The 15616-nt window shown below is 46.7% G+C and overlaps 1 protein-coding gene across 2 annotated transcripts in view; it reads left to right on the top strand.

The window, feature by feature from the left end:
• The window catches only part of SPRYD3 (SPRY domain containing 3), a 149624-nt gene that overhangs the window by 69862 nt on the left and 64146 nt on the right, over positions 1–15616 (top strand). For both annotated transcript variants that reach the window (XM_029595057.1, XM_029595056.1), the window contains one exon: positions 9191–9340. In XM_029595057.1, the coding sequence (XP_029450917.1) occupies positions 9191–9340 (150 nt within the window). The remainder of the gene's footprint in view (positions 1–9190; positions 9341–15616) is intronic.

Genomic DNA, 15616 nt, shown 5'->3' with positions numbered 1-15616 from the left:
TTCTTTTGGATCTCCTAAAAGGAACTGGGAACACCCTGGTTCTGTTGCTCCAGTCAACAGGAAAGCTGATACCACTTATTTGGTCCAGCCAGCCCCAGGATTCCAGAAACCTTAGCTGGATCACCAATCTGTGGTTGTAGAATTGGCCCAAAAGAGGGCAAAAAGATCAAAACCACACTCTTCTTTTCCCCCAAGTAAGGAACAGAAATTCCTGGATGCTATTGGCCGGCGTGTCTACCATGGATCAATGCTTATCTCCCGGATCGTCTCTTACCAGCTGTATATGACCCAGTACAACAGGGTCTTATTCAAGCAGATACAGACTTTGCAGAGTGCCTGCCTCAGCAATTCCAGGAACAGCTTCAAGCCCTGGTACACAAGAGCTTTGAGGCAGGGAAGCATGAAATCAGATCCTCTTATATCTTCGACACTGCTTCCAGGGTATCTGCAACTGCTATTTCGGCAAGAAGATGGGTCTAGCTTAAGTCGTCGGTCTTACGCCCTGAAGTACAAGACAGATTATCTGATCTGCCCTGCATAGGCGACAATCTGTTTGGCGAACAGATTCAGCGGACGGTGGCGGAACTCAAGGACCATCATGAGACCCTTCGCCAGCTCTCTCTGATGCCCTCTGAGCATTCCTCCCAACAGCCTTTCAGGAAGGATACTAAAAAGTCATTCTTCCATCCAAAGAAGTCCTATCCACCACAGGCTGGGACTCGTTCCACGAGACCTTTCCAAAAGGCCCAGTCTCGTCAACCGCGGAAACAAAATCCGCAGGTAGCTCCTCAGCCGGGCCCTGCTTCTGGCTTTTGACTCCTGCATAGAGAGCAGCAGCCAGTTTCCACTGCCTCAGATACCAGTGGGAGGTCGATTGTGCCATTTCAACAGGTGGCACACAATCACCTCAGAGCAGTGGGTCCTTGCTATAATCTCTCAAGGTTATCACCTGAACTTTCTCTCCATCCCACCGGACTCCCCACCTCTACCGACGTGGAGAACATCCGACCACTCACTTCTCCTGGAGCAGGAGGTCTCCCTCCTCCTCCAGTCCAAAGCAATAGAGCCAGTGCCCTACTCCCAACAAGGCCTAGGATTCTATTCCTGGTACTTTCTAATCCGCAAAAAATCAGGCGGCGTTCGTCCAATTCTGGACCTACGTGCCCTCAACAAGTACCTCCACCGAGAAAAGTTCAAAATGGTAACCTTGGGTTCCCTCCTTCCTCTTCTGCAAAAAGGAGACTGGCTCTGCTCTCTCTCAAGGCCTTCAAAACGCGTATACACACATTGTGAAAACTCCATCTTATCACAGGTTCCTGAGATTTCTGGTAGGCCCCAAGCACTATCAGTACCGAGTATTACCATTCGGCCTGGCATCTGCACCACAAGTCTTCACCAAGTGCCTAGTAGTAGTAGTAGCAGCCTTCCTCAGGACTCAAGATGTTCACGTCCACTCCTATCTAGACGATTGGTTGATGAGGGCTCCTACTCAGCAGGCTGCTCTGTCGTCCCTACATCTTACTTTACATACTCTGACTTCGCTAGGATTTCTCGTCAACTACGCAAAATCCTGCTTAGTCCCATCTCAAACTTTATCATTCATTGGGGCAGACTTGGACACCTTGCAGGCAAAGGCATTTCTGCCTCGACAGCGAGCTCTTACTCTCATCTCTCTCGCACACCAGCTACAGTCTCAGCAACGCACAACTGCACGCCACTTCCTCATCCTGCTAGGACACATGGCGTCCTCAGTACAGGTTTGGCCCGCTTGGCCATGAGTCATGCAGTGGACTCTAAGATCACAATGGACTCAGTCCGTCCAACCTCTTATTGACCACTGTCCACATCACCGACTCACTTCGTCAGTCTCTATCCTGGTGGCAAAATCAGATCAATCTCCTTTGAGGCCTGCCCTTCCAGGCTCCAGACCCTCAAATAATTCTCACCACCGATGCTTCCAACCTCGGCTGGGGAGCCCATGTCGCCAATTTGCAGACACAAAGGACTTGGTCTCCAGAGGAAGCCAAACACCAAATCAGTTTCCTGGAGCTTCAAGCAATCAGCTACGCTATCAGGGTATTTCACAATCACCTTTCCAACCAGGTCATCCTCATTCAGACGGACAACCAGGTGGCCATGTGGTACATCAACAAACAGAGAGGGACGGGCTCCTACCTACTGTGTCAGGAGGCTGCGCAGATATGGGCGGAGGCCCTCTCCCATTCGATGTACCTCAGGGCCACCTACTTGCCGGGAGTGGACAATGTGTTGGCGGACAAGCTGAGTCGCGCCTTTCAATCACACGAGTGGTCCCTCGACCCCACTGTAGCGGACTCAATATTCCAGCGTTGGGGTTACCCCCACATAGACCTCTTTGCGTCACCTCAGAACCGCAAAGTAGGGAACCTTTGCTCTCTCACTCGCAGCCAACACTCTCAGCCAAGAGATGCGTTCTCCCTCTCATGGGCAACCGGTCTCCTGTATGCATTCCCTCCACTTCCACTTCTCTCGAAGACTCTCGTGAAGTTACATCAGGACAAGTGACGCATGATCCTGATAGCACCTCACTGGCCTCGCCAGGCGTGGTTTCCAATTCTTCAGGACACATTCCCTTGGGAAAGGACCTGTTTCTGATCACTCAGAACAACAGGTGCCTATGCCACCCCAATCTTCAGGCCTTGTCTCTGACTGCTTGGATGTTGAAAGGTTAATTCTTCAGGCACTTAACCTTTCGGAGCCAGTTTCCCGTGTCCTGATTGCTTCACGGAAGCCTTCCACGAGAAAATCTTATCTTTACAAATGGTACAGGTTTACATCATGGTGTTCTTCTCAATCCCTTGATACCTTTACCTGTTCCACCACAAAGTTTCTAGACTATCTCTGGCACTTGTCAGAATCAAGTCTAAAAACCTCCTCCATCAGAATGCATGTCAGTGCGGTAGCCGCCTTCTATAGAGGTGTCGGGGATGTTCCTCTTTCAGTACAACCCCTCGTAAATTGTTTTCTGAAGGGCTTGCTTCACCTCAAGCTTCCACCCTTCTTGGGACCTCAATCTGGTTTTGGGTCGGCTCATGAAACCACCATTCGAGCCTCTCCAATCCTGTGATCTTCGCTATCTCACATGGAAAGTGATTTTACTTTTGGCAATAACATCTGCTTGCAGAGTTAGTGAGTTACAGGCCCTAGTTACCTATCCGCCTTACACTAAACTTCTGCAGGACCGGGCAGTACTCCGAACTCACCCTAAGTTCTTACCTAAGGTAGTATCCGAGTTTCACATTAATCAATCCATTATACTACCTACCTTCTTTCCCAGGCCTAAGTCCAATCTGGGAGAACAGGCTCCACATACCCTTGATTGTAAACGTGTTCTAGCATTCTATCTAGACTATACAGCTGCCCACAGGAAAAGCACTCAATTGTTTGTCTCTTTCCTTTCCACCAGATTGGGGCAACCTGTGGGTAAACAGACTCTCTCCTCCTGGTTAGCGGACTGCATATCCTTTTGCTATCAGCAAACAGGCATTCCACTTCAAGACAGTGTTAAGGCACACTCTGTGAGGGCCATGGCGACTTCAGTAGCACACCTACGCTCGGTGCCGCTTCATGACATTTGCAGGGCTGCTACCTGGAGTTCTCTCCATACCTTTACAGCCCATTATTGCTTAGACAAGGCCGGAAGACAGGATTCCATCTTTGGCCAATCTGTCTTGCGCAACCTTTTTACAACTTGATGTACTAACACCTTTCCACCTGCCCGTTAGGGTTCAGGATGCCCTCTACCAAATTCCTCCCCAATACTTGTGCCTGTTGCACATCTTGGGTACATTTGGTGCATTTCTCGGACATCCTCAGCTCGGTACTCACCCATATGTGAGGACTGCCATCCTGCTTGTCCTTTGAGAAAGCAAATGTTATTTACCTGTAACAGGTGATCTCACAGGACAGCAGGATGTTAGTCCTCACGAAACCCACCCGCCGCCCCGTGGTGTTGGGTTCATTACATTTTCTTATTTTATTTTTCGGCACTTCCTGTAGCTTTAAACAAGACTGAAGGGGGGACCTCTGCTGGCTGCAGGTTTAGTGCCATGCTGGGCATGCCCAGTAGGTGCCAGTCAAAGTTCTAGAAACTTTGACAAAAGTGTTCCGTGATTGGGCTCCATCCTGTGATGTCACCCATATGTGAGAACTAACATCCTGCTGTCCTGTGAGAACACCTATTACAGGTAAGCAACATTTGCTATACATCCATCTTGTGCTCTTCTGCAAGCTGAAGAGCTCTAATCTGTTTAGCTTTCTTTGTTAGGGGGTTGTCATATTTGTTGCCCTTCTCTGCACCTTTTTTCTTGTTCATGCATTAGGCCAGAGGTTCCTAGATCAGAACAGATGATATTCTGTTTTGTTCTCTCTTCCTTTCTGAATAATTCTTAACATGCTATTTACCTTTTTGGCTTCTGCCACACACAGTGCCGGGAAAAATAGTGGAAACTATTCTCAAGATCAAAATTGTAGAGCATATAGAAAGACATGATTTAATGGGACACAGTCAACATGGATTTACCCAAGGGAAGTCTTGCCTAACAAATCTGCTTCATTTTTTTGAAGGGGTTAATAAACATGTGGATAAAGGTGAACCGGTAGATGTAGTGTATTTGGATTTCAGAAGGCGTTTGACAAAGTCCCTCATGAGAGGCTTCTACGAAAACTAAAAAGTCATGGGATAGGAGGCGATGTCCTTTCGTGGATTACAAACTGGTTAAAAGACAGGAAACAGAGAGTAGGATTAAATGGTCAATATTCTCAGTGGAAAAGGGTAAACAGTGGAGTACCTCAGGGATCTGTATTGGGACCGGTGCTTTTCAATATATATATAAATGATCTGGAAAGGAATACGATGAGTGAGGTTATCAAATTTGCGGATGATACAAAATTATTCAGAGTAGTTAAATCACAGGCAGACTGTGATACATTACAGGAGGACCTTGCAAGACTGGAAGATTGGGCATCTAAATGGCAGATGAAATTTAATGTGGACAAGTGCAAGGTGATGCACATAGGGAAAAATAACCCTTGCTGTAGTTACACGATGTTAGGTTCCATGTTAGGAGCTACCACCCAGGAAAAAGATCTAGGCATCATAGTGGATAATACTTTAAAATCGTCGGCTCAGTGTGCTGCAGCAGTCAAAAAATCAAATAGAATGTTAGGAATTATTAGGAAGGGAATGGTTAATAGAACGGAAAATGTCATAATGCCTCTGTATCGCTCCATGGTGAGACCGCACCTTGAATACTGTGTACAATTCTGGTCGCCGCATCTCAAAAAAGATATAGTTGCGATGGAGAAGGTACAGAGAAGGGCAACCAAAATGATAAAGGGGATGGAACAGCTCCCCTATGAGGAAAGGCTGAAGAGGTTAGGGCTGTTCAGCTTGGAGAAGAGACGGCTGAGGGGGGATATGATAGAGGTCTTTAAGATCATGAGAGGTCTTGAACGAGTAGATGTGACTCGGTTATTTACACTTTCGAATAATAGAAGGACTAGAGGGCATTCCATGAAGTTAGCAAGTAACACATTTAAGACTAATCGGAGAAAATTCTTTTTCACTCAACTCACAATAAAGCTCTGGAATTTGTTGCCAGAGAAGGTAGTTAGTGCAGTTAGTGTAGCTGGGTTCAAAAAAGGTTTGGATAAGTTCTTGGAGGAGAAGTCCATTAATGGCTATTAATCAATTATACTTAGGGAATAGCCACTGCTATTAATTGCATCAGTAGCATGGGTTCTTCTTAGTGTTTGGGTAATTGCCAGGTTCTTGTGGCCTGGTTTTTGGCCTCTGTTGGAAACAGGATGCTGGGCTTGATGGACCCTTGGTCTGTCCCAGCATGGCAATTTCTTATGTTCTTATGAGCTAAGCACAAATCCTTTTCTTGACCAAGTGTGGAACTTAGCATCATGCATGTAGTTAGGATTATTTTTTCATATGTGCACCACTTTGCTCTTGTCCACCTTTAAATTTCATCTGCCATTTATATGGCCAGTTTTCCAGTCTCCCAAGGTTCTTCTGCAGTTTCTCACAATCTGGTTGTCTTAACTAGTTTGAATAATTTTGTATCATCTACAAATTTGAACAATTCAATCATTGCTCCCTTTTCCTTATCTTTTAATCAGTTACCAAACCATAGTAAGACACCATCTCCTATCCATGGTTGTTTTTTTTTTAATTTCCTGAGGAATGTCTCATGAGGGACTTTATCTAAAACCTTCTGAAAATCCAGATACATAATGTTGACCAGCTCGCCCATATCTAAATCTTTTACACCCATGGTTTTTTTTTTAATTTCCTGAGGAATGTCTCATGAAGGACTTTATCTAAAACCTTCTGAAAATCCAGATACATAATGTTGACCAGCTCGCCCATATCTAAATCTTTTACACCATCAAAAAATTCTAATATATTAGAAATGCTGACTTTTTTCTATATCCATGTTGGCTTTTTTTCCCCATTAAGTCATAACTGACCATAAGCACAGTTAATTTTGTTCTGAAGAATAGTTTCTATTTTGCCTGGTACTAATGTCAGTCTCACTGGTGCCCTCCCTCCCCCAGTATCTTTTCCCCTTTATCTTAATCCCTTCCTATCCCAGCATCTCCTTGCTGCCTGTGAAGAGGGTTAAAAATTACTTTCCTAGCGTGTAGCCAGATGGACTCAGGACCAGTGATGGCAAACCTATGACACGCCAAGACGTTTTTGCTGACACTTGCAGCGTTTCGTGGACTATCGGGAAATTTTTTTTTTTTTATCGGCTGTGCCGAGCCTTTTTTTTATCGGCTGCACCGACCCTTTAAAATTAGTTTTTTAGTATCCCCATGCCCCCGGGCGCAGGGAGGCTCGCGCAGCGCCAGGCAGATAGGCAGGGCCGTGGCGAGGCTCACGTCACCACGGCCCAAAGAAAAAGATCGCATTTAAACGAGCTGATGATCCTCCTCCTTCCTGCCTGTGTTGCCCCGGAAGTAAACATTGCCAGAGCCGCGTGGGCAGGAAGTAGGAGAAGCATCAGCGCGTGCAGAAGAGAAGCAGCACTTGCGCTTACGGGCCACCGCGAATCCCAAGTCGCAGTGGCCCGAGAAGAGGAAGAGGCCCGTAGCAGGGCCGCTGCAGAGCCCATCCTGTGGCGACCCGTGAAGAGGAGGCCCAGAGGTGAGAGAGAGGCTGAGGGCCTGTAGAGTGTGGGGCTGGAGTGGAATACTGATAATCCTTCCCATCTCTTTGGTAAAGGTTTGGCCAATGGGCCATGCCATGGCAGAGACAGTGTCTCCCCTCTGCTGCTGCATCTGTTCCCCCTACTGCCTTTTCTCTCCTTGTTGTCCTGCATGTATGTTCAAAACCTGCAGGCCTGTGCATCAGCGCATATAGTTTTGAAAAACTTTCCTATCATTTAGTGGAGGTGATATAAAATAAGGGAAACATCCTTGGGTAGTTGCTAATGAAGGCTCATGGTGCCAGGATGCCAACCTTGTTTGAGATTTTAGCTGGAAGTGCAAAGAAGCAGGAGGAATCTTCTGAGTTGAAAAGAAAAATGGCTTCAGCTGCAGATCAGCACTATTACCCTCTGTCAGGCCGATACAGTAAGGAGCGGTAGGAAGAGCTGCGTTAGTGCCAGGCGCACCTGCGGTTACCACACGCAGAGTCCTGCTCACCTACCACTCGATACTGTATGTAAATAGCTTGCAAATGCAAGCTGCGTCTAAGAAGCGTCCGTGAAGCGTTAGGCCCACGCAACCCATTTTACTGTATAGAGCGCTATACAGTATCCTGGGTGTGCTGGCCTAACGCTTCACGGACACGCTGGTATCTGTCATTTCAAATGTCATTTCAAATGACATTTGAAATGGTACCTGTCATTTCAAATGACATTTGAAATGACAGGTACCAGGAAGTGGACGGTTCTCCGACGCTCGGGATTGCCAGTCCTCTCTCCCCTCCTCCCGAAGCAAGCAACGAAAGCGGAAAAAAGCGAAAAAGCGAAAAAAAAAAAAGCGAAAAAGCGAAAAAAAAAAAAAAGTAGCAAGAGAGAGGACTGGCAGTGTAAAGCAACGAAGCGACTTACAACGAAGACGACCGCGGCTCCCCTGCCTCCAGCTGCCCGCGAAGATGGACGCATCGCACGGGCGAAAATGGCCCCGTGCGATGCGTCCATCGTGCCCGTGCGATGCGTCCATCTTCGCGGGCAGCTGGAGGCAGGGGAGCCGCGGTCGTCTTCGCCAATGTCTGTCTCCGAAAGGGGGCTGCAAAAAAAGTAAGTCGCTTCGTTGCTTTACACTGCCAGTCCTCTCTCCCCTCCTCCCGGAGCAAGGCTGCTTTTCGCGCCTTGCTTCGGGAGGAGGGGAGAGAGGACGGGCAATCCTGAGCGTAGGATTGCCCGTCCTCTCTCCCCTCTCTCTCTTGCTACTTTTTTTTTTTTCGCTTTTTCGCTTTTTTCCGCCTTCGTTGCTTCGGGAGGAGGGGAGAGGACTGGGGCTGCCCCGGAGACCAGCACCCATGGACGCGGCCAGGGCAGGTGAGCGGGGGCTGGGGGAAAGTTTGCTGCCTACCCTTACCCTTGCCTCTAACGCAGGGGTAAGGGTAGGCGGTAAGTTAGCAGGTTAAACGCGCGGCAAAACGGCAGGGTAAAAAAACGATAGTCAGGGCGCGCGTTACTGTATGGGAGGGAATAGCTAATTCGATCGTTTACATGCGGGCGGAAGGGGTTACCTGGGGATTTAAGGACGCGGTTAAGAGTAGGTTAAAGGGGATAGTGTATCGCAGGTTGGACTAACGCGGCCGAAAAGTGAGTAGAAAGCGGGTTAGGAGCAGGGTAATCGCGGCCGCACTTTACTGTATTGACCTGTGTGTAAGGCTGGCAATCGGCACACAGTCTCTTGTTTAGCAACATCTCCCCATGCAGTAACCAAGACAACTGCAAAATAGGAGTGCTAGAGACCTGCTAGATCACTCATCTTTCATCTCTGCACCGGGTGCCCTAGTTTTTCTCACATCTGTGGTATTTTGTTGCCCTCCACAGCTCTTCCTTTAGTGACTCCCCTCTGGCCCTTGGCTAGTTTCTCCTCTTTAACATGCCCCACTCCCCCCACTTCTTTCTTCACTCACTGACACGTACACTTTAGCAGTAATGCCTCTCTTCCTTTGCAGCTCCTGGAGTATGTAGGGAAAGGGAAGAGCATTATCGATGTGGGGCTGGCTCAAGCACGGCATCCACTCAGCACCAGAAGCCATTACTTCGAGGTGGAGATCGTGGACCCAGGAGAGAAGTGCTACATTGCCCTTGGACTCGCCAGAAAGGTAAGTAGGTAGCAATCTTTAGGGGTGCTGGGGGTGGTGCCATAGCACCTTTTTAGAGGAAGCTGCTGCTTCCTAAAACCAGGTCTCTTGCTTTGCTGATCTCTTCTTATGCTTTCACACTCTCTGCTAATGGGTGGTTTTTATCCTCTTTCCAGGATCCCCTGTTACTATCTCGCTTTGCGGAATAGTATTGGAGACTCTCTTTGTGATTTAAAACTTCTTCTGTTTGTGCCTTCCTTTGCAGTCTTTGGCTGAACTGCTTGTGACTGGTGCTGAGAACACTTGCAGCATTTCTATAAGACTAGCCAATCTAAATACTGCTGCTCTACTAAAACCTAGCCATGCATTACAAGTGTAGGATGATTTCTCGGATCTGAATTCCGGTCCCAGCTCTACATGTAACTGAGCTTGGACAAGCCACTATTCAGTTATTAATAATTATTGTTCCTTGTAACTGTTTTTGTGGTAGGACATTGTCATGAAACCCAAATACCAGAGTTGGTCGCGATGGGTGCATGCTATTGACATGTTTTGAATTTGTAAAATGCATTGAGGCTGGGGATGAAAGATATTGTGAAATCTCCAACTATCTTCAAGAGCAGGCAATACACTGGGGGCTGCATGTGCCAAGTGCAAAGCTAATAGTCTCACATTCTGGGTTCTCCCAGCCACATAGCTGCAGTCAATTTGATCATGTGAGGTATGTGGGCAGTGTTTCCAATTCTTGAGGAGTTTAAAGTATTTTGCTGATCCTGAAAACTAGTCTTATTTGTGGCCCTGAAGACTAGTGTTTGTCTCCTGGTCTCTTAAGTTTTGGATGGGATGAGGAAAGGGTCAATGATGATTAAAACTTCTTTGACACTAAGTGTTAGTGGAAAGTGCTCTCCTATATTAGTGGTGTCGCTGCTGTAAGTGAGGACAGAGTGCTGCTTATGTAATGGCAACGGGTGCTCTGGAAAACGATGCTGGGAACCCTTCCAGGATAAATACCAGTTCTGAGAACTAGCTGCACTGTGTGTCTGGGAGCAGGGTCTAAAGCACGTGAGAACCACACACTCTGGGACCTCAGGCTGCGAGCAAGTGACCAAGAACCTCTGGGCATGTTTTATAACATGTCCCTCTGTTAACAAAGCGGGCTCTTGAGACCACAGCAAATCCTTTTTGATTTACATACCTCCCAATAAAAAAAAATACATATTCTGGTAAGTGTGTTTTGGGACTTGGCACAGATGATCTGTTTCTATATTTTTATAAGTGCTGCTATCTCCCTGTCAGTTGCCAAAACCCCTTGCTTTTTAGGTGTTTCAAAGTGGTGCACATGTCCAGTGCTCTACATGCTCACCTTGCTCTGTCTTGGCCCCTGTCACATGAAAACTTGGCTTATGGAACCAGACATTTCCCTGAATATCCAATGGGAAATGACTCTTTAGTCAGTGTTCTAAGTAGAAAGTGTTTGGACAGGTTGTGAAAACTTGCAAGGTCCTTAACTGCTTCCCATACTGGGCATGACCATGGTAGAATGTACCCAGTTTTGGATTCTTTATCCCCTTCCTGTTCCTGGATATCTACATGGAAGAAGAATCTGTGGCAGAGCCAGGAACTAGAATATGTGGGGGGAGGAACACAGGAAGGAAGTAATGTATGTATCAGGATACATGTAAGAAGGATGTAGCATGGGATTTAGTCTGGAGCCTTCCCCAGATCTCATCACGCAAGATCAGGGCAGGCTGCAGCATCCCAACCTCCAGGCCCTATCGCTCACAGCCTGGATGTTGAGAGGTTAATCCTGCAGCTGCTCGATCTCTGAGGATGTCTCACTCCTGTTGGCTTCCAGAAAGCCTTCCACCAGAAAGTCCTACAGACTGAAGTGAAGGAGGTTTTCTGTGTGGTGTGAGCAGAAGGCCCTAGATCCGTTCTCCTGCCCCACACAAAAATTGCTTGACTCCTTTCTGCACCTATCTAAGGCTGACTTGAAGACCAACTCAGAATTCATCTCTGTGCAATTGGTGCATACCACCAAGGTGTAGATGGAACGCCCATCTCTGTACAGCCGATAGTCGTATGCTTCATGCAGGGCCTGCTTCAATTGAAGCCTCCTCTAAGGCTTCCCACTGTGTCTAGGACCTCAATGTGGTGCTTTCTCAGCTGATGAAAGCTCCCTTTGAGCCACTGGGCTCCTATGACCTAAAGTACCTGACCTGGAAGGTCATATTTTTGGTGGCGATCTCTTCAGCGTGCAGGGTCAAAAAGCTCCAGGCCTTAGTGACTTTCCACCTTTATACAAAATGTTATCATGACAGGGTGGTCTTACATACGCACCCTAAGTTCCTGCCTAAGGTGTTGACGGATTTCCATTTTAACTAGTCAATCATCCTGCCAACATTCTTTCCCAGGCCACATTCACACCAAGGCAAACAAGCACTGCACAATCTGGATTGCAAGAGAGCCTTAGCCTTCTGTCTGGAGCGGACAGAAGCCTATAGACAGTCCTCCCAGCTTTTTATTTCTTTTGACAAGAATAGTTTGGGAATTGCCATTGCCAAACAGACACTATCCAGTTGGCTAGCGGACTGCATCTCCTTCTGTTATGCCCAGGCGGGACTGCATCTTGGGGGTCATGTCAAGGCTCATTCTGTCAGAGGCATGCCAACGTCAGTGGGTGAGAAGTATGCCTGAACAGAAAACCAACATGGAGAAGGAAATCCCCAGAAGCCTCTGTGTGTCTTTGGCCTGCCTGGGCTGAATGGACTCTGAGTGACTTACAGAATGTCCCTGAATATCTGTAGAAGCAGGCAAGCTGGCACCAGACAGGTGATGCCTATTCATAGGGTCACAAAGAAGAAACCACAGGGGAGCTTCAGGCACTATTCTCAGGAGTTTGTAATCAACATAACTACAGACGTGTTGATTGTCTTGCCCAGTAAGAGTTTAACAGAACAAAGAGAGCCATGGGAAATGGGCTACACATCCTGGGAAGCCAATCAGGGTAGTTAGTGATGATGTTATCATGCAGTTGACATTACAACTTATGTAAATGATTCTTTGGGCAGTCATGCAAATCTCTAGAACCTTCTATCCTTTTCCTGTATTTGAATGTTATCTATAAAACAAGGGTCACTTCCTGTATCCAGGGAGATGCTGGTCAGTTTGTAAGACTAAGGGCACCCAGTACCCGGCATCTCCCGAGAACACTTATATTGATTAATAAAAATACATTATACTTTTACTAAGTGTTCTTGTGTCCCTGGCCATAAGCATAGAGTAAGCTTTACATGGGCCACTAGCAAACAGTTCCTGTGAAGGAGATCTGCAGGACTGTGACATGGAGTTCTCTCAATACATTCGCATCTCACTACTGCCTGGATAGGGATGGCCGACGTGATGATAGGTTCGGCCAGTCTGTTCTTTGGAATTTCTGAGGTATAGAACCCGACTCTCCCTGCCTAGGGCCCATTATTTGGTTTCAGGCTGTCTCCCCCTTTGGGTTCAAAAAAGGTTTGGATAAGTTCTTGGATGAGAAGTCCATTAATGGCTGTTAATCAATTTTACTTAGGGAATAGCCACTGCTATTAATTGCATCAGTAGCATGGGATCTTCTTAGTGTTTGGGTAATTGCCAGGTTCTTGTGGCCTGGTTTTGGCCTCTGTTGGAAACAGGATGCTGGGCTTGATGGACCCTTGGTCTGACCCAGCATGGCAAGTTCTTATGTTCTCTGTGGTTGTTGTGCCCGTTGGTCCCCTTTTGTGTTAGGGAGCTGCCAGTAGCTAATGATTCACCCATGTGTAAGGACTACCATCCTGCTTGTCCTAGAGAAAACAGAGTTGCTTATCTGTAACAGGTTTCCTCCTAGGATAGTAGAATGTTAGTCTTCACAAAACCTGACTGCCACCCCACGGAGTTGAGTTTCTCTTACTTTTTGTTCTAAATTTTATCGTAATTCTATGTTACGAGACTGAAGAGGGACCCCATGTGGATGTGTGGTAAAGGGCATGCTCAGTATGCACAGGCAAAGTTCCATAAACCTTGACATAACTTTTCTGTGCTGGGCTCCATCCAATGATGTCACTCGTGTGAGGTCTAACATCTTACTGTTCTTGGAGAACACCTGTTAAAGATAAGGAACTCTTTACTTCAATTCACGAGAGTCCAGAGGCTTGAAAACAGCTTTTAATAACTGGATGAGCATCAGGCTAAGATTCCCTGATACAGTGGAAGGCATGACTGGAGGATTGAAGTGAAGCCAGCCTTGCAGAAAAAAAAGTACAATGCAGAGTTGCATGAAGATGGATTTACTTTTTACACGGGGGTGATAGCACCAGTTTCACGAAGTTGAATCATAAGCATCTGTTCTCAAACAGTCTTAGAGACATATATAAGGTACTCAAGCAACTTTGTGTGAAACAGGAGAACGGTCTTAGTTTTTTTTCTAGAACCCAGTGCTGGAATAGTATGGTGGTCTCTAATCCTATTGGTCAGTTTTTGGGAATCTCTCAACCTGTCAGGAAATTCCCCTTGTAGATATTGCCTAAGGAGCGGGAACTAAAACTGTCTCAGCCCATAGGGAGCTATGAAGAGCATGGTTCTCGGGTTTTTTTTTCTGAGTTTCTGTAAGCCTTATAACCAAAGGAAATGGAAAATTAAGTGCATGAAGGCCCTGCCTCAAGTCTAGGGTAAAGGTATCTGAGGCTAATTACCTTGCTCCCTTTTGCTGTAACAGAAATTCGGCAACCTCCCTGTTAGAGATGATGAAACCAAAGCTATGATGGATGTGCTGCACCTGCGGAATATTCAGGTTTCAGATCCCCTATCCAGGGACCAACAGTCTGTCCACCAGATACATGGCTCCAGAGCCATACTTGCAGGAGGTATGATCCTGTTCCTCTCTGCTTGTTGATGAAGATAAGAACTTGCATGTCTGTATGGATGAGGACTAATTCATTATCCAATTGACCTCCTAAAGACATTAGGGAAAGCCTTATTTCCCTTGGCTTAAGGAAATTTCTCTGATGAAGATTCATCCTTAGCGGACCTTAGACCCTGGGTATGAAATCCCTTTATATGAGTTCCCCAACCCAGGTTGGACACATCCAAAATCTAGACAATCTTTACCAGAAGCATACAGAATGAATCGGCCACCAGTATAGTGCCTGTCTCTTTGGCTGGTGATAGAGATGCTGATTGGCTGGAATCCATCAATGTCTTAGGGCCTATTGAGCTCTTCAGCTGAGATGTCATAAGAGGACCATGTACAGTTGATTTTATAAAGGACTGATCTTTGCCTGTCTTGTTTAGCAGAAGTTTTAGAAATCCTATCAAGACAGCTGCCTGAGATTTATATTAGAGAAATTAATAACCAATTCTGGCAATTCAAACACTTGGATGGATTTGTTAATTAATTCCATGATGCCTTCCTGAGCTGTACCTTTGAGTGACCAGCTATCTTGGTGGGGTAGACTTGCACTGTCAAATCATGTAGATAATATCTTGCCTAGTTCGTCGTGTTTCGGGGGCCCCGAAACCCGAAAAAGATTTTCATCGAACTTCGGGGAAAATCCGTTTTTCAGGTTTGCATGGGGAGAGGCAAATTTTTTTTTTTCAATTTAAAAACCACCCCAAACATTAAGATTACCTATAACACAACCACCACCACCCCCATCCCGATCCCTCCCCATGACTTACGAACATCCCTGGTGGTCCAGCGGGGTCCCGGGTGCCATTTGCTGTTCCGTGCACATGTGCGCCATTGTCAGCCTTGCTCCTCAAAATGGTGCCGAACAGCCTCTGAACTACTATGTCACAGGGGCTTTCGGCGCCATTGGTCGGTTCTCCTACCATGTGACAGGGGCTGACCAATGGCGCCGGTAGCCCCTGTGACATAGTAGTTCAGAGGCTGTTTGGCACCATTTTGAGGAGCAAGGCTGACAATGGCGCACATGTGCACGGAGGAACAAATGGCACCCGGGACCCTGCTGGACCACCAGGGATGTTCGTAAGTCTTGGGGAGGGATCGGGATGGGGGGTGAGTTTGTATGTATGCATGAAAATGCTTTTAAATGCTTGGGGTGGGTTTTTTTAAGCTTCGTTTCCCGCTTCGTTTTTTGACCCGGTTTCGGGTTTTCTCGTTTCGTTTTTCAAAAAAACGAAACGAGAAAACCCGAATTTTACCACGAAGTATCCGAGTCAAAAAACGACCCGGTAGAAAAAAACGAAGCACATCTGTAGTAGATATGCAGGTACTCATGCAAGGCATTTTGTTAAATACGGGGTGCTGATTCA

Source organism: Rhinatrema bivittatum, chromosome 3 (genome assembly GCF_901001135.1).
Source record: "Rhinatrema bivittatum chromosome 3, aRhiBiv1.1, whole genome shotgun sequence".
NCBI lineage: Eukaryota > Metazoa > Chordata > Amphibia > Gymnophiona > Rhinatrematidae > Rhinatrema > Rhinatrema bivittatum.
Note: the sequence above shows the minus strand (reverse complement) of the source record. Positions and strands in the feature narration are given on the sequence as shown.